This window comes from Crinia signifera, chromosome 7 (assembly GCF_055691185.1).
Source record: "Crinia signifera chromosome 7, ASM5569118v1, whole genome shotgun sequence".
Taxonomy (NCBI): Eukaryota; Metazoa; Chordata; class Amphibia; order Anura; family Myobatrachidae; genus Crinia; species Crinia signifera.
This window is the reverse complement of record NC_139223.1, coordinates 17,986,048-18,013,301: the sequence shown is the minus strand read 5'-3', so window position 1 is coordinate 18,013,301 and position 27,254 is coordinate 17,986,048. Positions and strand designations below refer to the sequence as shown.

At 46.7% G+C, this 27,254-nt stretch overlaps 1 protein-coding gene and 1 long non-coding RNA gene across 2 annotated transcripts in view; one reads left to right on the top strand and one right to left on the bottom strand.

The window, feature by feature from the left end:
* Positions 1 to 9,238, top strand: part of LOC146019885 (uncharacterized) — a 134,486-nt gene extending 125,248 nt beyond the window's left edge. Inside the window, exon 3 of the long non-coding RNA XR_014450677.1 lies at positions 9,119 to 9,238. This is a non-coding gene — a long non-coding RNA (uncharacterized LOC146019885). The remainder of the gene's footprint in view (positions 1 to 9,118) is intronic.
* A 2,800-nt stretch (positions 9,239 to 12,038) lies between these two features.
* LOC146021083 (tapasin-related protein-like) overlaps positions 12,039 to 27,254 on the bottom strand; it is a 29,398-nt gene continuing 14,182 nt past the window's right edge. The window contains exons 2-3 of the mRNA XM_083154884.1: positions 19,068 to 19,397; positions 12,039 to 12,388 (exon numbers count right to left, since the gene is read on the bottom strand). Coding sequence (XP_083011010.1) covers positions 12,039 to 12,388; positions 19,068 to 19,397 — 680 coding nt within the window. The remainder of the gene's footprint in view (positions 12,389 to 19,067; positions 19,398 to 27,254) is intronic.

Below are 27,254 nucleotides of genomic sequence, written 5' to 3'. Positions count from 1 at the left end.
CCCTTAATTTGTGAACTTTTGTATTGTGAGAAATATGGTTAGAATTGTATGTAAGATGCCTGTATTGCAACTTTAGTTATAGGTGAAATGTGTTAAATAGAGAGCATATGATGTGGAAGGGGGTGTGTATTGTTTTGTTTAATTAAAAAGCGGTTACAGAGTAAGATGTACATTGATAGTGTGGATGGTACAGTGACATTTGTGTGTGTGTGTGTGCGCGTGTTGTTTAGGTGTATGTGTGTGTGTGCAATAGTATAGTAGGGTGTTTTTGGGTCAGCGGCTCCCCACTGGCGGAGGTCACGACACAGGAAAACACGTGGCTGGGTAGTGATAGGGGTGTCTGGGCATAAGGGGGACTAAAGAGGAGGGTGGGGGACACTGTGCAGCTTCTGCCAGTGGGTGAGGGTCCAGCGTGGCAGCACAGGAGTACAGGACGGTGACCCTGAGTCAGTGTCTCCTCCTACTGGGTGGGAGTTAGGGTGCATGAGAGCAGGAGGCTGGGTGGTAAAGCATGATAGGGGAATATGGGCAACACAGGGTGAGCGGGTCCCCACTGGCGGAAGTTACAGGGCAGGAGAACAGGAGGCAGGGCAGTGATAGAGGTGTGTGGGCATGAGGGGTAGTAAAGGTTTTTGCCTGTTGCAGAGTAGGGATGGGCATTGGTGCAGACGCAATCGATGGTTGGCATTGATGGCGATTTTGCACCCTGCCATCGATAGTAGTAAAATATTACTTGGATAACCATCGATTGTTGTAGCTATCGATGGTCATCCATTATATCTGACTGAATAGGCCGTGGGACAATCAGAACTCGGTGGCGGGACTGTCGGGTGGGGGGGGCGGAGATATGCTCCGTGTCCCGGCACCATAAAAAATGTTGAAACTTGATCGGTTCTCCTTTGCCATCGATGTAGGAAAACCATCTGGTCCTCCCACATCGATGGCAAAAGTATTCAACATTGGCCATAAACCATCGATGATTTGAAATCATTGATGGTTGATGGGCATCCCTAGAACTGGAGGAGGGTGAGGGACAGTATGCAGCTCCCGGCAGTGGGTGAGTGTCTCCTCCCACTGAGGGTTGTAGGGGTCCGCTGGGGGGTGGAATTGCCGGAAGGGGGTCAGGGGGTCTGAAAATTGCGGGAGGGGGGGCTCGGGGGTCCGCGAATTGCGGGAGGGTGCGGGGGTCCGCAAATCGCGGGAGGGAGGTCCGGGGGAGGGGCATGAATCGCGGGAAGGGGGGGTCCGCAAATTGCGGGAGGGGGGTTGTGGGGTCAGTGAATTGCGGGAGGGGGGGTTGCGGGGGTCTGTGAATCACAGTGAGGGGCGCGAGGGTGCAGTGAATCTCGGGAGGGGGGGTCCGCAAATAGCGGGAGGGGGCATGCAGGGGTCCGCAAATCACGGGCTGGGGGGGAATGTGGGTGGGGTGGCGTGTATCGCGGGAGGGGGGGTTGTGAATCGAGGGAGGGGGGGTTGTGACTCACGGGAGGGGGGCACGGGGGTCCGCGAATCGCGGGAGGGCGGAGCGGGGGGTGCCGTGAATCGCGGGAGGGGTGGAGGGTCCGCAAATCGAGGGAGGGGGTGCGGTGGTGCCCGCCAATCGCGGGGGGTGTGGCCCGCAGCAGGAGTGGCGCGGCGGGGCCCGAATTGCGGTGAATTGTGGGAGGGGGGTCGCGATTTGCGGGAGGGGGTCCGCAAATCGCGGGAGTGGGGCAGCAAATCGCGGGAGGGGGTGCCCGCGAATTGCGGGAGGGGGGGATGAATCGCGGAAAGGGGGATCCGCAAACTGCTGGAGGGGTGGTCCGCGAATAGCGGGAGGGGGTGGGGTCCGCGACTCACGGGAGGGTGGCGCCGCAAATCGCGGGAGGGGGGTGCCTACGAATCACGAGAGTCCCGCAAATCGCGGGAGGGAGGGTCACGTTGGTCCCGGGAGGGGGGGTCGCGGGGGGGTGTGTGCCGTGAATCACGGGGGGTGTCGCGTCTCGCGGGAGGGGGGGGTCACGGGGGGGTTGCCGTGAATCACGGGGGGGGGGTGTCGCGGGGGTCCCGCGACTCACGGGAAGGGGAGTCGCGGGGGTTGCTGTGAAACGCGGGGGGAACGCGCGCGGGGGGGTGCTGCGAATCGCAGGAGGGGAGGCTCGGGGGGGTTCCGTGAATTGCGGGAGGGCTGGGGGGTCCGCAAATCGAGGGAGGGGGTGCGGTGGTGCCACTTATCACGAGTGGTGCGGGAGGGGGGATCGCGTGGGGGGGGGTCGCGTGGGGGTGCCGTGAATCGCGGGGGCCCGCAAATTGCGGTATGGTGATGGCAGAGGGGGGGTGCAGGCAGACCTGCCGCTCTCCTGGTGGCTGTGGAGCAGCAGTGTCTTTGCCTGGCAGCATGGGGAGGCAGAGGGTGTCTGGCACTGTGGGCTGGTTCTCTGTCACTATGTGAGTGAGTGAGTGAGTGTGTGTGGGTGGAGTCAGAGGCTCCACCCAGCGTTATAGACACACTCACACATTGAGTGACAGATGTAGCCAAATATATAAGATATATATATATATATAACAAGATATGGGGGGTCCCCTTTCTGCGCTCTAGAACTATGGAGCAGCACCTCTGAGGGATCTTCTGTTAGGTAAGATCCAGGGAATAGAAATGAAAAAAGAAAGTGGGGTTTCAGAGGGCGCTAATATATCACAACAATTTTGATAAAAATGGTATTTATTACAACCTCAGTAAAAATTGTCATAAAAAGCACCTCCTAGGGTGTAATGTTTACACATAAACAATGAAAATAAAACTCTGGTGAGACATTATGAGTCGCAATTGGAACGATGACACTGGTGGTATAGTCAATTCAGAATGGAAGGCCCAACGCGTTTCGTCATATTCATGACTTCATCAGGGGCAGTGAAACAATTGAAACGACTGCAAATCATAATACAAACAATAAATACATATGTAAATAGGAGGAGGAGGAGGAGGAAAAAGGACAAAAATGGTCTAAACGTGAAGATGTCACCATTGAAACCCAAAATGGATGGAATCACCAATTCAAGGGAGGGTGAAATTATGTGAAAAAAATTATAATAAAAACACATACCTATAATATTCAGAAATAAGTATCAAGTATCCAGAGTGAATTTCTCAGCAATTAGCCAGAATGATGGCACGATTATTCAATAAGAGCTATATGCAAATTTAACAGTATATAAGTATATGGCCATTTGAAAAAAAAAAAAAATTCCATACACTCTAATTGTTAATCGACTCTAAATGTAATCAGTCTAACCAAGATTTATAAATCTAGCATGATTATCACCATAATTATAAAGGTGCATCCATTACAAAGTCACTGGTATAAACAACAAGGTATATATAATATCAATTAAACAGAAGTCCAGGGGCAAATGGTCCCTGCTTGTATAATATGTAAGCTCAGTAAAAAAGGAATGGATCACAATCCCATAAATGCATTACTTACATTGGAGTTCTGTGAAGAGATGTGCACCGCATGAATCCACCAGAGTGAATGATTAAGTCTCTGTTGGTGCTGGCTTATATAGCACTAAGTGATGACATCACTTCCTGTAATCACGAATGGGTTTTGTTTTTGTTTTTTTTCCTACAACTTTATTTAAAAAATTTTTTTTTTTTCTTATTAATAGCAGCCACGAAAATAATCTTAATTTAAGTGAAATTCAATTTAAGTGAAACTATAGTGAAAATGGTGTTAAATTCCTTATGTAGAGCCATTAAATCGCTCTGTATATACTGATTAGACCTAACCATATATTATTTAAAAATTTGTGAGTATATTATTTAGTGTATATTTATTTCTCGTGGGCTAACTATTACATACTAATTGGATGTGCTATGTGATATATTTAGTGCATACTATGATTGTGAGCGTAACAATTTTACTGAACTTACATTCACAAATAAAGAGAATAATTGCATTTATACTGCATCAATACATTATCGCAAATTTTGTATAGAAAAAATAAACTTGATGAGGAAGGATAAGTGGGAAATGAATTGGTAAGGAAGGATAAGTGGGAAATGGATTGGAACAAGGAGGATTAGAAATGAATTTATAAGAATGCTACAACATCGATTCCCTCATTCAGGCCATTTGCTGTTAGGGAATTAAGAGTGTATATCCAGAAACTTTCTCTCTTGATGAGTTCTGAACCTCTGTTGCCACCCCTAGGGTTTGGTGACACTTTCTCTAAGATGGTGAATGAGAAATTTTCCTTAGTTACAGTTGACCCATGTTTTTCCAGGTAATGCCTAGGAAGGCTGTGTATTTTAACTTTATTTTTGATATTGCGCATATGTTCTTCATATGTTGTATGCGAATCTTGGCTTGTCTGATGGTTTTTCCAATGTATTTTAATCCGCAGCCGCAGGTGACCATATATACAATGTGGTCGGAGTTGCAAGTCACAGCCTCTTTAATGGAATAGGTCCTTCCATTATCGAGGGTATGACTGAACACTGATCTATCAAGAAATTTACAACAAATACATTTGTTACAGGCCATCACTCCTGGTTTTTTACTCAAAAAGTTCTTTTGGACACAAGGTTTACTAGAATCAGTGGACTTCAATTTACTTGGTGCTAGCAGGGATTTCAAGTTTGTCGCCCGTCTGAAGACAACATTTGGCTTAGGGGGTAGGTGTTGACCAAGGACGGGGTCTCTCAAAAGAGTGCCCCAATGTTGTTTGAGGATTCTTTTGATGGTTCTGTTTTCACAGTTGAATTGTGTGATGAAAGGCTTGCAGTTCATGATTTTCTTAGGTTTCTGCATCTGTGTAAGGAGCACATCTCTTTCTTTGATTGAGGCATTATTTCTTGCTGTATTGATGAAATCATCTTTATAACCCCTTTCCAGGAATCTTGCATGTAATAATTCCGACTGTGACCAATAATCTTCAATACTGCTACAGTTCCGCCTAATTCTTAAAAACTGAGCATAAGGTACGCTATTTTTCCATGTGGGATGGTGGCAGCTTTCCTCAGGAATGTAGCTGTTGGCATCAACAGTTTTAAAGTGTGTCCTGGTAAAGATCTCTACATCAGGGATGCCTTCAAGTTCTAGGTCTAAAAATTAAATTTTCTTCCGATCAGACTTATACGTAAACTTGAGATTGTAATCGTTTACTTGGATCTGGGCCATGAACTCAGTAATGCTGGCTTCATCCCCTTGCCAGATAAACAGAAGATCGTCGATGTATCTTCCATACAAGACAATATTATCTTCAAACTGTGTACCATATATGTGCTGATCCTCCCAAGCTCTCATATGTAAATTTGCATAGGCAGGGGCAAATTTAGTCCCCATTGCCGTACCTTGTTGCTGGAGATAGAAGTTGCCTTCAAATTCGAAAAAATTATGATTCAATATAAATTGAATGCTTGTAGTCAAAAAAGTAATCTCAGGTGGACTCATATTGGGATCATTCAGCAGGATGTTATGAATTGCTTCGAGGCCCTTTGTGTGGGGGATGGAAGAATACAGTCCTTGAACATCAACCGTCAACCAGCTGTAGTTAGATGACCAAATCTTGCCTTTTAGTAGCTGTAAGACAGCTGTACTGTCTTTAAGGTGAGAACGGTTCTGTAGGACATATGGTTGCAAACACAAATCTAAGTAATGCGAGAGATTAGCCGTTAGAGAGTTTACCCCAGCAATTATAGGGCGTCCCGGGGGATGCATGGAATCTTTGTGTACCTTCGGAATATGATAAAAAATTGGTATTGTTGGAAATTTTACCATCATATAGTCAAATTCTTCTTTGCAGATGACACCTTTTTGAAGGCCAATGGATAAGTGATTCTCTAGTTCTAATTGAAATTCATTTGTAGGGTTGCTGGGCAGCTTGATGTATGTGGTCTCGTCATTCAAAATTTTGTTTGCTTCAGAAAGGTAGTTGGTTCGGTCCTGTAGAACCACTGCTCCGCCTTTGTCCGCTGTTCTTATAACGGTATTGCTGTCTTTGCTCAAAGATTTTAATGCTTTATTTTCTTGGGAACTTAAATTGTTAACAGTGTGTTTCCTCGGTTTTATTTTCCTAAAATCCTCTCTTACTGCTTCAAAGAAGACATCCAAATGACTCCCCCTTGATTCAACCGGGTAGAAATGTGAAGGTAGGGAGACGAGGGGTTTCTCCTCCATCTCGCTTTTAGAATTTGAAGAATTTTTTAGGAAATGGCGTTGGACAGTGAGATTACGTATATATTTATTGAGGTCAATGAAAAGATCAAAGGAGTTTCTATGGTTATCAGGGGCGAATTTGAGCCCTTTGTTTAGTAACGCAACCTCGGCTGGAGATAATTCTTTCTCAGAAATGTTGATGATGCCGGTTTCAGAGGGGATGGTAGGGGTAGTTTTATTTTTTTGGGTGATTTGCTTGCCCCCCCTTGATCCTCTACCTCGCCATTGAACCTTCGTTTTAGGCCGTGTGGAGAATACAGACGGGGATAGAGTTCTTCCCTTGTGGATCGATGGGGTGGATCTGGATACTGTCGCTCGTCTAAAAAATGGCGCTGTTGTTTCCTGTGGGGAGATGGTGATCGATAAGAATCGAAGCGGTTTCTCCGATGGTCTTCCCGATATGAGGGAATTCTGTTTCTATGGTTACGCCATTCTTGAGTTTGGTATTGATAACCATCTCTATGTCCTCTGTACTCGTATCTTCTATGGTTGTCCTGATAACTATAAGGGCGTCTTGATTCATTGTATGGATGGTAGGTGTTATTTCTTGGATAGTTGTTCTCTTGAGGGCGGAAACTCTCCCTATAAGTGTTTCCGTAAAGTTCTTGATTGGATTTATTATAAGGTTGTGCTTGGGTCCTTAATTCATTGGGCCAAGTATGGATTTGACCACTTATATAATCCCTTTTGTCACGGGAAAACTTTTTTTGTTTCCGCTGTATAATTTCTTTCTCAAGATTATCAATTTTAGTTTGGAGATCTCCAATATCTCTCTTGAATTCCTCACTCCCATCAAATTTGGTAAGTGATGATTCTATCTTCCCCATTTCATTCTCAACTTTTACTAAGTCATTTTTCCTCTCACTTATAATTAGGCTCATGAGTTTGTTCGAACACTCGTCCAGAATGGAATTCCACAGCTTTAGAAAATTGGCGTTGTCGCTGCCATATGTGGGATTTTTTTGTAGGCGGAGGCCTCGGGGGATTCTCCCCACTTCCAAATACTTTTCAAGTGTCACGATGTCGTACCACCCCTTGAGTTCCTTGGTGGCTAATTTTTCCAAGGAGTTCAGATAGCCATAATAATCATTCTCATCCTCCTCCATCTCGAAAACCTGTTCATCCTCCGTGAAGATATTTTTAACGTTGAGAGTCCTTTTGGATCTGTCCTTAAATAAGGGCATTTTGGACAAGGCAGCGGAAAGGGGTAACTAACAGAATAGATAGAACAAGATATGGGGGGTCCCCTTTCTGCGCTCTAGAACTATGGAGCAGCACCTCTGAGGGATCTTCTGTTAGGTAAGATCCAGGGAATAGAAATGAAAAAAGAAAGTGGGGTTTCAGAGGGCGCTAATATATCACAACAATTTTGATAAAAATGGTATTTATTACAACCTCAGTAAAAATTGTCATAAAAAGCACCTCTTAGGGTGTAATGTTTACACATAAACAATGAAAATAAAACTCTGGTGAGACATTATGAGTCGCAATTGGAACGATGACACTGGTGGTATAGTCAATTCAGAATGGAAGGCCCAACGCGTTTCGTCATATTCATGACTTCATCAGGGGCAGTGAAACAATTGAAACGACTGCAAATCATAATACAAACAATAAATACATATGTAAATAGGAGGAGGAGGAAAAAGGACAAAAATGGTCTAAACGTGAAGATGTCACCATTGAAACCCAAAATGGATGGAATCACCAATTCAAGGGAGGGTGAAATTATGTGAAAAAAAAAAAAAAAAATATATATATATATATATATATATATATGTGTGTGAAATAAACATTGTATGTTTAATGATTAAATCCACTTGATAGAATTACTTGGCTAGACAGCGCTTTCTAGGGGGGGTGTCAAACTCAAATTCATCGGGGGCCGCATCAGCAGTTTGGTCACCCTCAAAGGGCCGGTTGTATCTGTAGGACTATGTGTCCACTCTTTATTATCATAAATTATTGTCACTGCATTCAATTATTGTATACTCAGCAGTAGCATTTCCCTCCTGCTATTGTTGTGAACTGCAGTGCATTAGGGCACACGCTGCCTGCACAGGGGGGCAGCACTCAGTCTTAGGGCATATGTCCTGCTTATTATCATGGGACACAACAATTAATGATGGGCTGCAATGTGCCAGTGCACACACACACACACATAGGCAGAGAGTTTGACACTTACCCGCTCTGATGCGTCCACTCCAGTCTGAGCTGCTCCACCACCAAGGACACAGCTGCACTCTCACACAGGTGCATTTCCCACTCCCTCCTGTGAGTAGCGCTCCTCGCACTATCTATCCAGGAGTGGGGGGCAGCGTGCTCCCGGTCACTGTGCAGTGCACACTCAGCAGTAAGTGACCTGGAGCGCACAGCAGCAGCAGCACCATTCACCACGACGGACCTGCTCTTTCCTCTCTCTGGCTCCTATACAGCAGGTGGGAGCTGGAGGAGGGGATGACGACCGGCGGCACTGTGCTAGAGGGCAGACGTTCTCTGGCTTGTAGGCTGCCACGCATGCGCTGAAGAGGCGGCTTTCTTGTTTAAAAAAAAAAATTGATAATAAAAGATGAAGGCTGGCGGCGGCTACGCGGGCCACATGAAGAGGTCTGGCGGGCCGGATTTGGCCCGCGGGCCTTGTGTTTGACACCCCTGCTGTAAGGCATTGTTCTATTCCATCCACAGGTTTCATTCATCACCAGTTTACAAGAAGTTACTACAGTTACATAAAGTCTATGAGTCAGGGCCGTAAGTGTCCACTAGTGCTGTAACTGTACGGAACGCTGCTACATGGTTTAATGAGGAGGAGATGGTAGCCGGGTACAGGAATAATGTCATAATTTTATGGTATTTCAGTATATAAGGCATGGTTCTCATAATATAATAAAATTATTTGTTACTTACATTTTTTCTTATAGACGAGGAACCACAATATTGCAGCAGCCGCACCAAGTGTTAGTAATATGGTGGGAAATATGGCCGCCACTAGACTGGCAACACAGGAATCCTCAACTGAAAATAACAGAAGTCTATGTGAGTAAGAGAAAGTACACATTATACATTACAGTGCTTGGTCAAATTCACTGTTCATATTACTGAGGTTGTCTACTTTTGGATCTGCCCATGAGTGGTTTAGTAGTGGAGTGAGTTTCTCCTGACTCTCTCCCGAACACACTGTATTATGGATCTTCAGAACTGGCCTTGTTTAGTGGTGTACAATGAATATAACATCTGATTGGATAGGAGCTATAGCCAATCACACAAATTGTCACATTCCTTACAGCCTGTCCCGATCACCGAATTCCATGTACAGCCTCCTGGAAGCTCTCTACTTATTCTCCCCAATGACTGGCAGCTAATGCTGGGAATCCCCTAGTGGATGTTGGGAAGAGGCTACCCGAGGCTACCCTAATAAACAACTGGACATACAACGAAAAGAAAAATAATTTTCCAAAAGTGGATACTAGTTTATTATTTGAATAAAAGCATGGGAACCTTTTATATTGTCTCACTTACTGACACCATAAGCCCTCTATACACAAAAAGCCATTCATAAAAAGAGATGAAGTCTGTATGATACAGATGTGTATGTGCTGCTGGAGACCCTGCTCCTTCCACTATGTAACTCTCAGTACCTGGTGCCTATTATTTCTCTATTTCCCTCCCCACATAATGACACTGCAATTGAACAGTTCTATGACAATTTTAAAAGCATTGTATGATATGAATAATTTCCTGTTTAATTCAAAGATTGATCAATGACTTGTGTTTGTTCTGTGAGGTGCAGCTGAGCCATGTTCTCTGAGATGTGCCCAGCTAAAGGAGCAGCCACTGATAGAGGAGAACTGCACAGGGAGAGACCCATGGAGAGAGACATTTTGGTAATGGAAGAGGCTTGGATTAGTAGATGGGTCAGTCATATATAGATTGCCCACTTTGAGAAGAACCATATTTCTGCAAGCCAAGTGGCCTTGCCATCAAGTAGCCAATGTCTTTGGAACCCGGTTTGAAAGGTTGCAATGTTTTTGTCCATAATTCATTTGAATCTGCAAAGAGTCGAATTCAACCAATGGTGGATCGATGCAGTTATGCAACCATGGCTCACTGCAAGTGGACCAATGAATGATGGCTACAGTGACCAAACATAATTAGCATCATTATCATTACTCTACCACCTTACAGTGACTTGTATAAGCCTGTACGATGATTGTTCATATGTGGAGTGGAAGTAGAGAAGGATTCCTGGAGAAAGAAGATAAGAGCAACTCAGAGAAGAGGCTCTGCTGACAAGAGAAGAGAAAATGCAGGAAAGAAGATAGAGACAGCACGACAAGTAAAGGAAGACAGACACCTAAGTCCTGGGGGCAAGTGGGCTCTCATAAAATGCAAATGGTAAACGCTAATTCCCCTTCACTTCCCAGGTAATGATTGGACTGAGTTGACCTGACTGTAGTCAATGGGACCAAGTGCCCAGATCCCATTTTGGAAGGGTCAGCAGTAGAATGTAAGAATGCCCCAATAAGGTTAGGCCTTCAGGTGTTTAGATTCTCTTGGGGCACCATTGTTAACCAACCAGATATTTGCCCAGGGTACCACTGAAACTTGCCCCATTTGGGTGTAGGCCTGGTTGACCTAAAATAGGCACTAGGTCTACTTCCTCCTCCAGTGTGACACCACCATATGGTGAAACTTGGTGACACCTTGGGAACTAGCTCCTCGTAAATGTTTTCCTTGTGAGGGGCTGGGTGGCTACCACGAGTAAAGTAAGGCCTGATCACTGTCTACGGTCCACCAACCCATTGATCCAGTGCAGCAGTATATAGTCCTACAATGCACACCAAGGCACTTAGGCCTGACACAAAAGGAAGTGTAGCTGGGCACTAGACCCAGCTGTCCCTTCAAATGCCTCAGATCCCTGGTAATGATCATGCTTCTTTAGCCTCCAAAATACCTTTATGAACTATGCTGCTCATCTTGCATAGGATTGTTGAGGATCAGTGTATTTCTTCATAAAGGCATTTTACTTGGGCAATTTGTGAATAACACATGCACATCAGCCATGGAGTCAACTTTAGCAACTGTTTGGAAGCCTTTGAGTTTACCATCGGAAGATCTCCAGGCACACACATGATATGTAGGCTCTACCTTTCTATAAGTGTAGAGTGTAACAGCATTCAGTTTAATGTCCATCTGTTAGTGTCCGTTCCCTTATTTCTGCTGCCAGCACAGTTCAGGACAATACAAGTGTTAGGATAGTGGGATTAGGCTGTGGTTCTACCTTAGCCTTGCTTAGGATGAATACCAAGGGGCACCAGAAACTAAAGGAACATTCCACACTTCAGCAACAATGTACAGTAGCAGGGCGAGCAAAGTACAATATCCAAGCAAGGCTTGTAAATAGGACAAAACAGGAACCAAGATGGTTTCCTATGGAGTATTAATGGCCACCCTGTTTAAAGGAAAGTCCACAGGTAAATTCAAAAGCAAATAATAGCTTCTAGTGGCTTAGTCCCAAAGTGAGAAGATATGATAAAGGCTTCTCAATCCTTCACCAACCAAATCACTAGTAGAGTCTGATGCGGACATACGGTATGTCTAGGACCTCTGTTAAGCATCTCCTGCATTGTTCAGGTCTCTCCATCAGCATAGAGATCCAATACACCAACTGTGTCAGAAATCCCAGCTATGGAGAGATCCTGGCTACATGAATGAAGGAGGATCCAAGGAACTGTGCAAGCAGTCATGGTCCCCCAACTAAAGTACTACTGTTGGGAAGGGGGATTAGTCACTTGTTTTGTGGAGATGGGAACCGCCTTGAGATATATTTTCAGCTCCAGTCTACAGTAGCTTATGCAACGGCATCACAATAACGTAAGAGATGTTCTCACCTCCACATGCCACTAATACAGTATCCTGGATGGACTCTTGTAGAAATGGATGATCCACCTTGCAGGTAATTTTTGGATTACCCTTGGCCTGAGCCGTGGTGATGGTCACTGAGCTGTTGACATTGTAGGTCCCATCCGCATTCCCCTGCGATGTCTCCGATACTGATGCCGTCAGGGCCTGACCGTTCCTGAGCCATGTCACTGTAATATCTCTGGGGTAGAAATCTGTGACAGAACACCGGAACAGGAGACTCTTACCACTATCGGGGGCAACGTTATTTATCTCCACCTTTGGAACAGCTGTAAGAAGAGAAAATAGAAATAATGACTGGAATACTAATTATTAACGAAACATCCTAAATGATAAGTAGTGACGTCCTTGGCCAATATCCCATTTACTGTAGTTTGGACAATACAATTGTCAAAAATAAAAAAAAAACTGTAGGACACAGTAGAGGGGCAGTGGGGCCTCATCTGCCGTCACATTCAATGCTTCAAATTCTATTCTTAAATCTTATGAAATGTTTGATTGCTGTAAATAATTACATTAAAGAATAATTGATACTGTATATCAATGTCTCCTGTTTTTGAATACTTTTTTAGCATGGTTAATTTTTGCTCAGGGAAACAGCCATGGTCCCAGCAGCTGAAATACCATCAGTGAGAATGCGTACAGTGGCATCCCAATGGCCAGAATCCCAACCGATCCCGACAGCATATAATGGAGTTAAGGGCCCCATACATCAGCAATAAATTGTGACAATTTTCAGATATGGAGATTATTGTCACAATTAATTTTAAATGTGTGGGCTCCCCTTTTGGCAATCCCAATCAAAAATAAATAGGGATCGCCAATCGATTGCTTAATCAGATTTTTAAACATGCTTAATAATCTGGTATTATCTGCGGATCTTTTTTATATGTGTGGGCATTCCCAATTCGTCTTCTTCATCTATTTACATTATGAACAGCTGAAAGGACAATCAATTGGGCAATTTCCAGATATGAAGATGCAATCTTTAGATGGAAAAATCTGCCGATCACTGAAATAAATCTGTAATGTGTGGGAAAGTCAAATATATTGTAGAATCCATTTATCTGGCCCAAAAAATCCCTGGATCTGGAAATCCATTAATTGTGATTGCTGATGTATGGGGCCCATTGGTGTCAGGCTCTAGGGAAGGTTTGGGCTGTCGTGAGTGCTAGGCTGCTGGGGGGGGGGGGTACAGTAGGGGTTAGGCTGTTGGAATGACACAGGTTGTGGGAGGGGTTGATTAGTGTTAAGCAGTTGGAGGGGTGGATTAGGGTTAGGCAATTGGAGGGGTGGATTTGGGTTAGGCAATTGTAGGGGTGGAGTAGGGTTAAACAGTTGGAGGGGTGGATTAGGGTTAGGCACTTGGAGGGTGGATTAGGGTTAGGCAGTTGGAAAGTTGGGGTAGGGTTAGGCAGTTGGAGGGGTGGATTAGGGTTAGGCAGTTGGAGCGGTGGGTTAGGCAGTTGGAGGGGTGGATTAGGGTTAGGCAATTGGAGGGGTGGATTTTGGTTAGGCAATATTAGGGGTGGAGTAGGGTTAGACAGTTGGAGGGGTGGATTAGAGTTAGGCACTTGGAGGGTGGATTAGGGTTAGGCAGTTGGAAAGTTGGGGTAGGGTTAGGCAGTTGGAGGGGTGGATTAGGGTTAGGCAGTTGGAGGGGTGGGTTAGGCAGTTGGAGGGGTGGTTTAGGGTTTGGCAGCTGGATGGGGTAGGATAGGGTTAGGCAGTTGGAGGGCTGGGTTAGGCAGTTGGAGGGGTGTATTAGGGTTAGGCATTTGGAGGGGTATATTAGGGTTAGGCAGTTGGAGGGGTGGGTTATGTTTAGGCAGTTGGAGGGGTGGATTAAGGTTAGGCAGTTTGATGGGCGGATTAGGGTTAGGCAGTTGGATGGGGGGATTAGGGTTAGGCAGTTGGAGTGGTGGGTTAGGCAGTTGAAGGGGTGGGTTAGGCTTAGGCAGTTGGATGGGTGGGTTAGGCAGTTGGAGGGGAGGGTTAGGGTTAGGCAGTTGGAGGGGTGGATTGGCATTAGGCAGTTGGAGGGGTGGGTTAGGCAGTTGGATGGGGTGGGTTATACTTAGGCAGTTAGAGGGGTGGATTAGAGTTAGGAAATTGGAGGTGTGGATTAGAGTTAGGCAGTTGGAGGGGTGGATTAGGGTTAGGCAGTTGGAGGGGTGGTTTAGGCTTAGGCAGTTGGAGGGGTGGGTTAGGTTTAGGCAGTTGGAGGGGTGGGTAAGGCAGTTGGATGGGTGGGTTAGGCAATTGGAGGGGTGGGTTAGGGTTATGCAATTGGAGGGGTGGATTACAGATGGGGCAGGTCCCATCTTTGCAGGGGATGGCGATGGCGACGCCAGTCGCTATCCCCCGCCAGCGCCATATCTATAGCGAGAAGGGGACGCGCGCGCACAAGAGGCGCGCACGTCTTCTTCCGACGGTGCTTCCAGCACTTCCCCCGGGTCACCGCCGGCTTGTCGGCGGTCACCCGGGGTCCCCGCCGCCTGCCCGCACCCCCCCTAACCCTGTCCCTGTCCCTGAAGCGGAGACGGACAGGGTTCCCGTCACCCCGCCGATGGAGATTGAGACGCACGCGCGTCTCAGTCAGATGGTGAGGCAGGCTGCTGGCGGATCGCCAGCGGTGACGTTCTGGCTATTCGCCAGCAAAGAAGAGGCCTGCCCCATCTGTAGGTTTAGGCAGTTGGAGGTGTGGATTAGGCAGTTGGAGGGGTGGGTTAGGGTTAGGCAATTGGAGGGGTTGATTGGCATTAGGCAGTTGGATGGGGTGGGTTAGGCAGTTGGAGGGGTGGGTTAGGCAGTTGGAGGGGTGGATTAGGGTTGGGCAGTTGGAGGGGTGGATTAGGCAGTGGTAACTATGGTGTGGCAGTCCCAGCTGTGGCTTGGGGGGGCCAGCAGTCCTGGGGCGCACTAAAAAATACCTGCTGTACGATTACACAGTTTGCTGTCACTCAGTAGTAGTGGGCGGCGGTGACTGTGTACTGCAGCTGCGTACCGTAGGTGACAGCATATGTCATATTCCTTGCCACCCCTCCCCAGTCTCCTCGCCTCCTCTTCCCCTGGGGGCAGCCGGTGTCATTACCCGCACACACTTCCGCTAGTATCCCCGGGCGGTCCTTGGAAGCTGAGGCTGGTGACGGAAGGTGACAGTATGTCAGCGGATGAGATGTCCTCCCTGTTATGCCGCATGGGCGAACGTCACTCCTGGGGAGCTGCAGCACAGGTAACCATTCTGTACCAGTGTCATGGGGGGGGGGGAGATAAATTTATATTTACGCCACTGGGATTAGGGTTGGGCAGTTGGAGGGGTGGTGTAAGGTTAGGCAGTTGCTGGCGTGGATTAGGGTTAGGCAGTTGGAGGGGTGGATTAGGGTTAGGCAGTTGGAGGGGTGGATTAGGGTTAGGCAGTTGCTGGCGTGGATTAGGGTTAGGCAGTTGGAGGGGTAGATTAGGGTCATGCATTTGGAGTGGTGGATTTGGGTGAGGCAGTTGGTGGGGTGGGTTAGGGTTAGGCAGTTGGTGGGGTGGGTTAGGCAGTTGGTGGGGTGGGTTAGAGTTAGGCAGTTGGGGAATTGGATTAGGGTTAGGCAGTTGGAAGAGTGGGTTAGGCAGTTGGAGGGGTGGATTTGGGTTACGCAGTTGGAGGGGTGGGTTAGACAGTTGGATGGGTGGGTTAGGCAGTTGGTGGTGTGGATTAGGGCTAGGCAGTTGGACGGGTGGGTTAGGCCGTTGGTGGACTGGGGTAGGGTTAGACAGTTGGAGGGGTAGATTAGGGTAAACCAGTTGGAGGGGTGGATTAGGATTAGGCATTGAAAGGGTTGATTAGGGTTAGGCATTTTTAGGGGTGGATTAGGGTTAAAATCAGGGTTTGGGACCAGTCAGGTTTCTGACCGTTGGGATTTCACCCACTGGTATATCGATAACATCCCTTAGTAATATCTTTACATTTAATTACATTACTGTAGTTTTAAGTTTATAAAATATGATTGCTAGAGAATTCAGGATTAGTACAAAACATTACTTAAAAATGGCTGAAATTGTGCATATTTCAGTGGTTCTCAAATTTTTTGGAATTACTGCACCCTAGAGAATCAGAATTATTTTCACAGCACCCCTAGGCCAAAAGTTTCTTATTAACACATTTTGCAAAAAATATTAAATACATTTTGTGTTTATTTCATTCCTAGGTTTAATTTTGTGGTGAGGGACAGAATTTGCTTCTGTTTGTCCACATAAATTATGATTGCCAGCCACAAGAACTGGTTTTGCCTATTACTTTGACTGTAGATAATTTTCAGTTGGTCCTGGACCACATACCCTCCAACATGACCCATTCCATTAGGTACAAAATGCTCTGCTTCTGGACTTCTTCCTTAATTTAGGATTGCCTTCACCTGTGCTATCATCCCTGAACTAGTTCAACACAGGTGACTGCAATTATCAATTAAGAGGGACGTCCAGAAACGGCGCATTTTGTACCTAATGGAATGGGTCATGTTGGAGGGTATGGGACCACCAACCCAGGGCACCCCTGCAAGTGTTTTGAGGCACGCCACGGCACACACTTTGGAAAACCACTGGCTTATTTGTAGCATAAGGCTGTTTTGTAAAAATACTGTAGGGCCATAAAGTCCAGTCCTAAACAGAATATAGTCCCGTTTAGGTTACAGGCCACATCAAGAGAACCTGTCAAAAACCTGACTTGTTTCACATTTGTTTTCTCTTTTTTCCAAGTGTTTCCAGGCCTGCCTGTGTCCATGCTGCTGCTGCTGCAGCAGCAGTGTCATCACATTCCTTGCTGATTACTCACCTGTGAGGATTCCTGTCTGCTGAAGTAATCACAGGCTTTTTCAGGTTGTCTGCATTCTAGGCTCCTCCATGTTGAAGACCATCAGCTGACATGTTTGCTCCAATAGGTTACCTGCAAACTTTGACCTGTACACCTGATCTCTGGACCAAGGTGTACACAGGTACTTTGTGGTTCTGATTGCTGCTGCGGCTTGCAGCCAATCACATCTAAGCAAGGGGGATATAAGGAAGGCTCCCGGCAAACTAAATTGCCTTGAACAACTGTTCTGTTCCCTGTCTCCAGTGGCAGAGTTCCTAGGCTTCAGGCTATCCTGTGCTACAGCATTATAGCCACCTGGGACTTGCTGCTGCTGCTCCCGTATTTCTGCTGTTTAACCCACCACTTGCCGGTGTGCCTCCTGCTTATTTCATCCCAGCATTTGAATCGCATCCAGCCATCACCAGCAAAGGTCACAGCTGATTCCCAGACCAGCTACCTCTTACTGGCTCCCAGGCTAACCTTCCACCATTGGCTCCCAGGCCAACTACTTGCTACTGTGATAAGTCAGTTACTAACACCATCTGTGTCCTGATGGTCAACAACCATCACTGGCTCCTAAGTCTTCGACACCTCTCTCCGGTTCCCAGGCCGTCGTCACTCACCTCCAGCTCCTAGGCCGTCAACAACCGTCACCAGCTCCCGGGCCGGCAATACTCACCTCCGGATCCCAGGCCCTCGATACTTACCTCTGGCTCCCAGGCCATCAGCAATCATCCCTGGCTCCCAGGCCAAAGAGTACATTATCGGTTCCCTGACCGACAGTACCCTCCTGGCTCCCAGGCCAGACAGACTCTCCAGTGGCTCCCAGGCCAACATACCATCCAGCTACCAGGCCATCGACTAACCCATCTCCGGCTCCCAGGCCGTCGACAATCATATCTGGCTCCCAGGCCATTGACAATCATCTCCGGCTCCAAGGCCGTCGACAATCATCTCCAGCCCCAGGGCCGAAACTATGGTTTCCGGCGCCCGGAGCAAGGCAGTCATTTGGCCGCCCCCCCCCTGACTGGACCCTGCGCCCACGTCGCAGATGCTCGCAGCACGCAGGGCTCTGGGACATCCCCACAACGCACCGATGAGGGGTGCACAGAACAGGATTTGAGGGGATTAGCGGCTGTTTTGAGCGGTGTGCTATCTGTGTCAGTACCTCAGGGACCCGGCCAGTGAGCGGCGTGTGCGTGCGCGGTGCTGGCACTCTGTGTCCGACCTTTGTGGCTGTGGCGGGTATAGGCACAGCCGCAGGATCCCCCCCCTGAGAGAGCAGCAGTTGGTCTGTTCCGAGCTCGGGGAAGCTCCAGTGTTCTGTTCCAGTCGTTCCGTCCCCATCAGTAACAACAGCAGCGAGGTCTCCGGGTTTTCATCACCTGCTCCGACATGTTTGTGGCCCTCGCAGCTCCCCGTCAGCGGGGAATGGCTGAGATCACCCCGCCGCCATTCAGAAGGTAACACAAACGTTACTCCCATCGTCCCCGGACCCCCACTGCCCGTCCACGGACCCCCGCTGCCCGGCCCCGGACCCCAGCTGCCCGGCCCGACAGCGCCCCCCCCCCCCCCCCCCATGCAGCGCCCGGTGCGCGTGACCCCCCAGCCCCTCCCCCTAGTTACGCCCCTGCCAGCCCCCAAGCCATTGACTATAATGTCTGGCTCCCAGGCCATCTACTGTCAACACCGGCTTCCAGGCCGACACCTACTGTCTCCCTCAACTCTCAGACTGATACCCTCTGAGCTTTGCATATACAATAGTCTCGTAATTTCTCAAAGTCTCAAGTATACATTCCCCAGTGTGAGCTCTCACCAACCAGCTAAGACCAGAGGACCAGGACAGGGGGCGCAACCTGCTCGTCATGTGCAGCTAAGTCCAAAGCTCCTTGCGGGGCTCCCTGTTGAAAACCCACCGGCGAGTCAGACTCCGCACCCTTGTTTCTAGTCTCCACCAACCCTCTTGTCCAGCTGTTCCCTGGTGTACCAGTCTATGTATTCATACTTCATCAAGTCTCTAGTTCCCAGCGCCCTCCACTGGCCCACCCAGGTCACAGCCAGGAACACAGAAATCCCCGATGCTGACAGAACCTTTGGAATGTTATTACCTAGAACATGTAGCTGTAACTCCTTCTCTTGTCTGTCAGGACTGTCAATCACTAAGCACTTGTACGTCCCCTGGTCAGAGATGGTCACATTGTGAATGGACAGGGAGACGTTGCCCTGTGTGGCCTCCTTCTCATCCATGAACACTCCGGGAATGGAAACCTTCTCCTTACTGTCAAATCTCAGCAGCTCCTTGTCTTCGAGGTACCAAAATATGGCCAAGAACTTGGGGTTCACCGGGGGACTAGCCACACGGAACGTGCATGGCAGAAGAGTCTGAGTATGAAGTAAAGCATTTTGAGAGGTTGGAAGGGTGACCTCCAGTCCACAACCTGCCAGGAGACACCAAAGGTTTAAACAAGTGAGCAACATAACAACAGTGGTCCAAATACACTGATCATCCCCTTATGTGTTGTACAAAGGACTACTCATCTCTACTAAGTCACATTTCTAAGGACACCCGCCATAGCTATCATTGGGTTGCTCTGCCATCTGCGAACAGCACCATCTGTGAAGATGTTGCAGAAAGAACTACGGTTTCCATCAACCTGTGTAGTAACCAGCGAAATTCCTAAGGAAGAGTCTGGCGGCCATCTTGCTTTCTGAGACCAACTAGCAAGAAGAGAGGAGCTGGTGGAGGAGCCAGAATCCTTGGCAGGATAGTATGCGATTGTGGACAGAGAGTGAATGTATACAGCCCATCAAAATGGGCCACAGGATCTGTTGTGCTGCTGCTGTAGACAAATAAAAAAAAAATTCCTGATACAACAGTCTGCTATGTCTATCTGTACTCTAGACAGCGGGCTATGACCCCCTTCTATGTCACTGCCAAACTAAACGCCACTGGCGGCATTAACGTGATTCACATTGCGGACAGTGGAAGGCTTTGATAGCCCTCACTGAGCCACATGCACAATGACTCATTTGCCATTAAAATAAGACTCTGTGTGCTTCTAATTTGTGTTGGAAGACTCTGAGTGTTGTTTTTTTCTAAGGATACGCTACACTAAACAATGCACTAGAAATTCTTTGAATTGGCAGCAGCGCAACCGGATTATGCGGCTCATTCAGGTGTGAGCGCAAAGCATCTAATGTAGACACATCTGTTGATGTTTTTTTATTGTGCATGTATCTAAGACACGTGGCACAGTGGAGTTGTCAGATAAGTGCAGGAATGTCATGGCTGGTCAGATGCCATTTTCTGCAATATTAACAGTTGCATTCTTGCTACTGGACAGCCCCCTGCAACCCCGGGAGAGCAGCCCAGGTTGTGCGCCTACAGAGGCTCTTAGCCTGTGTAACGACTACTGGTACTGATGTACAGTATCTGCAATTATACACTGTTGGACTTGGGGCGGCGGTGCCGCTGGTGTTGGAGGGGCAGGCGCAGGGTTAGCATTGGTGAGGGATGGGATATGGGCTAGGAGATAACGTTATCCCTATATACAAGGTGTCACCCTATATACAGGCTGCAGCGGTAGCTCTTCTGCTAATATATATGTTCATAGCATTAAAGTAATCAGAAGATATAAAGCAGAGCACGAGATGGATAGGAGGCAGCGTTGATGCAGCCCGGATGGGGTGTGGGGGTGGCTGCTGAAGCCGTGCCTCTGCCTTTCCTCTTCTCCTTCCTCCTCTGCCCCGTTGGCTGCCCACTTCTGCCTGTGACACTCCCACTGCTCAGCAACCAAGAGGCGGACAGCGAACCACAGCCACAGTTGTAACAGTCACGTTACCCCATTACAGTTCTTAGGTACAGATGATCTTAGTATACGGGAAGGAGGGAATGACAGAGGAAGAATTCCCGGAACTATGGAAAGGGCAGGCAGTGTGCATGGTGGGGAGGCCTGTAGAGAGTCTATTGAAGGGGAGAGGGGAAAGAGGAAGCTAGTAAAGAATTCAAATGGGTCCTGGGGTGAAACTAATCACAATATTAGAGCCATATCTAAAAATAAACATAAATTAAAATGCTTACTGGCTAATGCAAGAAGCTTAGTGAGTAAAATCGGGGAACTTGAAACGGTGATCAGTAGGGATGACTACGACATCATTGGTATTACAGAAACATGGTGTAATGAGTCGCATGACTGGGCATTAAACATGGAGGGATATACACTCTACAGGAAAGACAGGGAAAATAGAAGGGGCCTGTCAGTGCGGGGGGAGCCGGCTGTGAAGCAGCCAGACCAGCGCTGGATCCAGGAATGGTAAGTAACGCTGGTGTAAAAGTGAGGTGTGTGTGTGTAATAAACTTTTACTTCTCTGTGTGTGTGTTTTTTATAAACATTCTTTTTACAGGTGGACTACAAGTCCCAGCGGGCCCATTAATGCCCCGCATGCTGGGACTTGTGGTTCTCCAAGTCCCAGCATGCGGGGGAGGTCTGCTGGCACTTGTAGTTCTCCGGTATAAAGCAATGTAACGTATGATCGATTTAACCCTATCAGGCCGGCGTCCACTGGCCACGGACGCCGGTGACAGCCCCGGGCTTCAGTTCTGGACGGGTGAAGCCTGGGGGGCCCCTTTATTGGGGGGGTCCCCACTCCTCCAGGTACCCCGTCCAAGGCTGACCAGCCACGGTGCTCATGTTTTGGCCGGGGGACCTTGTATAAAAAGTGTCCCCCGGCTGTGGCATGACACCTCGGGCTGTTGGAGCCTGGTGCTGGTTTCAAAATACGGGGGACCCCCAGATTTTTTGTCCCCCGTATTTTTGGAACCAGGACCGGTCCAAGAGTCCGGGGCTGGTTTCAGAAATACGGGGGACCCCTATGCTTTTTGTCCCCCGTATTTTTGGAACCAGGTCCGGCTCAATGAGCCCGGGGCTGGTTATGCTTAGGAGGGGGGACCCCACGCCGGTTTTTTTTTATAAAAACACTTTTACACATTTTTATTAAAAGGACCATGCACAGATCTCAATGATCTGTGCATGGTTCTGTCAAATTCGCCTGACAGAACCTGGTCTATTTTTTTTGCGATTTTTGGTAACATTTACCAAAAATCGTACCCTATTACATTTGCGAGTTGTATACTTTATAATGGGAAAACATCTGGATGCGATTTGAAATGTGACTAAAAATCGCCACTTCCAAAAGTGCGATTTCGCGGTAAAAAGTGGGATTTTTTTACCGCGATTTTCAACCTATTAAATGTGCGATTTTCGGAAAATGTGCGATTTCGGCCGTTTTTGACCAAAAATCGCACATGTCTAAAAATCGCACCCTATTACATTTTGCCCAGTATGTCCTGGCTAATGGCATAAATGCAACAATGCATGAAGATGTTAATAATACACAATATAACCCGAGTGGAGCTGGATGGCAAAAACCCTATTAAGAGAGAACATAGAACTCCACACAGATAAACTCTAACAGGGATCAGAAGAAATACTGTAGATGGAGAAACCAGCATTTATCTCTGTCAGACAGGGTCTGTGTTCATTTGGAGGAGGTGTTTATCTATTCCGCACTGAGTGTTCCTTTGTGTGGACCACACACAATTCCCTTTTGCTTGTTCTGTATTCTTATATTTTTATTTTACACTGTTTCTTGTGTATCTATCCTTTTATATCTTAAAAGTTAGAGATATTTCGGGTGCACTCTCTTGATTGTTATGCGGTCCGTTCAACTAGTTTGAGAGAAGGTGATTTTATAAAAAATTAACCTTTATTTATACTCTTGTTAAAAAGAGGGGAGATGTGTATAATTTCTCCTCTCCACAAAAAAAAGAAAGTAAAGATGTGCATTAAATTAAGAAATGGTGCTTTAAAAGAATGATTTTGAAGTCCTGATTTGTTGGTGCCGTTATTTGTACGTTAATATTAGCGTGTCATATCCTGCTTGTTGTTTTCCACATTTATTTTCCCTTAATGAGGATATACTTTATTTTTATTTAGTTTCCTCTTAATTGGATCATTCTCTCTTTATTTTTTTGTCTAAAAAGAGATGGGCATGATTCCCTGTTAACATGTGTATCACTTAACACTTCTCTGTACTTTGTATCATTATCAGTTCTATTCATGTGTTTTTGATCTTTGATCTTTCTTCTCAATTGTAACTGTTTTATGATACTTAGTTTTTCTTAGTATATTGCATAGGCTTTTTGTGGGAGATATATACAGTACAGTAGTTTCTTTTTTTCTCAACAGCTCTTGACCAATGTCTGTGGAGGTGTCATTTATTGTGGTGGTAGGGGATACCTTAGATTTAATATTTCCGATACTTGTTTTTATTTAAGGGGCAGATACTTGGAATTGCTCTGTCTCATGCACTGTCTCTTATATGCATGTACTTATTGCAGTTGTCCCTTTATATAGTATACCCCTTTCACACCAGAAAATGCAGGGACCCACCCGGGAATATGGCCCAGGAATCATGCTGGGCCATTCCCGGGTTGGCCCCTTTCACACCAGAAAAGTGCCTGCATTTTCTGGTTTGTGAAGGAGGCAGAGAGGAGGCCGGCAGGAGGTGGGGAGGAGGCGGGCAGTCGTCGGAATGGCAGTGGAGGCGGGCAGGAGGTGTGTAGAATACTCACCCTGGTGTTGGTCCTCCGCGCAGACCAGGGATCCACATGCGCGGTGGGTGCAAATGACGGGACAGCCGGCGGATGAAGATGACGCATCTCTCTGGTGCCCTCACTGCCGTGTCATCTTCATCCGCCGTCTGTCCCGTCATTTGCGCCCACCGCCTGTGTGGATCCCTGGCCGGACAGCACACTGAGGACCGGCAAGTATCCCCTACCCCATTCACACCAGCCAGGTCCCCGGGTTAAACCCGGGAACAACCCTGCTCCATAGCAGGGTTGAAATCCCGGTATCTTTTGCCGGGATTTTGGCCCGGGAACCTTTCACACTGGCCCAACCCGGGAAATTATGCTGGTGTGAATGGGGTATAAGTCAGACTAATTTGACACTTCTTCAATCAAGTTGCACATACAAACACTTTTATTATTCCCTCTTCTGCTTATTGTTTATATTGTAATGTGTATGTGTAACGTGCTGTTTTCCCTTTCAGATTCTTCCCCTAACACTACTGCTGGTGTCTGTGTCCTGCCACTTGCAGGCTTTCACAGGCCAGTCAGTTATTAATTCACCTCACTAATATGGCACAGTATACAGGCATGTAAATAGGTGTTTATTATGTGAATAAGTTATTCCTAGCTGCTGTGTCCGTGTTCCACCCATGGCGGCTTGCACGGCTCAGTCAGCTATTCTCTACCTTGTCTATGCGGCATCTCCCTCTGACACTGTCATTAGCGGTTATGCTTTTATCTCACTGGTACTGCACCTTCAGTGTATCATCTGATACTGCATATCTTGACATTAACTAATATATCTGGTCACTCCAGCTGACGGCATCCGCGTCTAGCCGCATGCAGGCTTACACGGCTCCGTCAGTAGTCCTCTTCCTTATATGTGCGGCATCTCCACCCGACACTGTTGGTACAGGTTGTTAGTTCTTAGCCTATTTAATCACATTTAGGGTACATGTACAGAACATCACATATCGAGCGCCTATGCGCATTTCACCGGACTTCTGGCTTCATCAGGGCAAGCGAGTGGCCACTTCAAGTGTGTCTTTATTCCTTTCCCTTGGCAACCGTTGTCAGGGGGAGGGTTCGTCATTGAATTTTTCGGTTTTCTTGATTTTTAATGTAGGAGATTTCTTAATTGCCTTCTCTCTTCAATTTCCTCAGATAATTGATGATTTTGTACCCTTATTTTTTCTTAATTTTAATTATTTTTAATTAGCCATTGTTTATTTTTATTTGTTATTATTTTTTATTTTTGTCTTTATATACATTCTCTGCCTGTTTTTATGTATTCTTTTCATATATTTTTTATATATATATTTCTTATTTATTTTTTATTATTACTTTTTATGTATTTTATATTATACTAGCTGACCCGCCTGGCGTTGCCCGGGAAAACCTTGGGGTTTTTTTATTTCCAAAATTGCTGAAAAATGTCATCTTAGTCATCTTACAGTATGCTGTGCCAAAGACCTAAGATTGTAATTTGTTATAGATTCCACCATAATGTTAGAATGTGTTTGCATTGATACTCAATGACGGCAATGAAATCAGGTGTGGTGTTGTTGTTTGACACACAACGCTCCTCAGGTGATAACTTGTATGTGTTGATGAATTCTACATCCACTCCTGAGATTTAGCACCTATGACATACCCTCCAACATCTGAGGATCAGAAATCGGTACAAAATCAGAGGGACGTGGCCACACCTCCATTTCTATACTTTCAATGGTACAGTTTCTAGGGTGTGTAATTACAGGCGCTGAGTGCATGGAGACCGGGGTGGGCGTTACATACCGCGCCATAATTAATTAAAGATTCACTGCTCCCTGCAACTGCCGCTCCCCTCACCAATCCTGCCTGCAGCAGTCTCTGAGGTCTGGAGATCTGTAAAGCACATGCACCGGGCGTCTCTACCAAACAGTGGGGCAGCCCCTGAGTGTGGGAGCAGGTCCGCGGGCCTGGCCACATGATGTCATGACGTGACACACGCTACCCGCACAACTGCAATGCACCACTGGGAATGGGTGCAATGGGCCAAATTCTTCCCTACACCCACCGGGCCAATCCACCGATCCAGCCATCGCAATCATCAATGGGTGCATTGATAAGGTTTGGAGTGTAAGAAGTTGAAGAATAAGACTGAGATAAAGATTTGCCATATTAAAGTGTACAATTTACTCAATAAATCGTGAAAAAAAATATTGTAAAGGGGAATTGGAAATCCCCTTACGGCAGGGGTGGGACCTCAGGCCCGGGGGCCGTATGCGGCCCCCGTAGCCAGTCTGAGTAGCCCTCCCACCCACCTGGCAGCTTTGCCGAGAGTCAAGTACAGGGGAATTCTCGCGAGAGGTTGGTAGTTCTCGCGAGATTCCTTTTAATCAAAAGCAGCCGTAGACTGTCAGTCCTAGTCAGCAGCAGCCGCCGGAGCGTGGGACGGCTGCAGCAGGACAATTTGTAAGAGAAATTTTTACATATGGCCCCCGAAGGATTTTTTCCCCATACAAACGGCCCTTGGCACAAAAAAGGTTCCCCACCCCTGCCCTACGGTGACACTGTAGTGAAAATTTCTCATCAACTGTGTTCCAAACACCAATTATGCCCACAATATCCATACCCCCCTCCACCTATCGATTTGTCTCGCAACCCACCCCCATCCAAACAATCAGTTTGAATCAGAATTTATTTTTTAATCCTACTTTCATTTCTTGATTGTACTTCTATGTACACATATTTTTTTTCACGATTTATTGAGGAAATTGTACACTTTAACGTGACAAATCTTCATCTCAGTCTTATTCTTCTACTTCTTACACTCATAACATTCAAGCAAATACATGCAGCGCTCATGCCCATCGACCAAACATTATCTATGAACCAAAAGAGTCTGGGAAACCCTTAAGGCAGAGCAGTGCCTAGCATCCAACTGACTAACAGGGTGAGTGCAGTGTACCCACTTTGTATTGATCAATGGGTGCATTGGCCAGGACAAAGATTTCTCAGTGCAACTGGGCGGGGAGCCCAGTGACAGGCTGGAGGACTGGAGAGATGGATATGGGGAAAAAATAAAAAATGGTACATTAGGTAAAGTTTTTATTTGCCAGTACAAGCTGTTAAATAAACGGCAAATTGTTTTTATTTTGTGTTCTGTGTGTGTGTTGTAGTGTATGTGGTTGTGTGTGTCAGTGGCGTAAGTTTGTCACAGTTGCCCAGAGGCAAGATATATATCGGTGCCCTCCCTTACACACACACACATACACACAACCTTATATAATAATGTGTCTGTTCTGAAATATATGTTTTACACACAGAGAGAGAACACATATATATTTCAGAACTCTACAGAAGCGATATTGATGGCTTTCAATTGACTGATTTAAATTGGCAGGGGAGGAGAGGTGCCCCCTTGGGAGCAGGAGCCCGGCGGCAGATGACTCCATTGCCTCTCAGAGTTCTGCCCCTGGTGTGTGTTGTGTTTTATGTATCTGTCCAATGCGTATGTGTGTGAGGTGTGCTATGTATATACCGTATGTGTATGTGTATCTTTACCACTGACGCCCTCCCTTAACCCAGAGCTGGGTCTCTATCACACTCCCTTACCCCGCGATCTGCGCTCTATACTGTAACACCAATGCGCTCCCTTGCCCTGCGCTCTTTCACACCC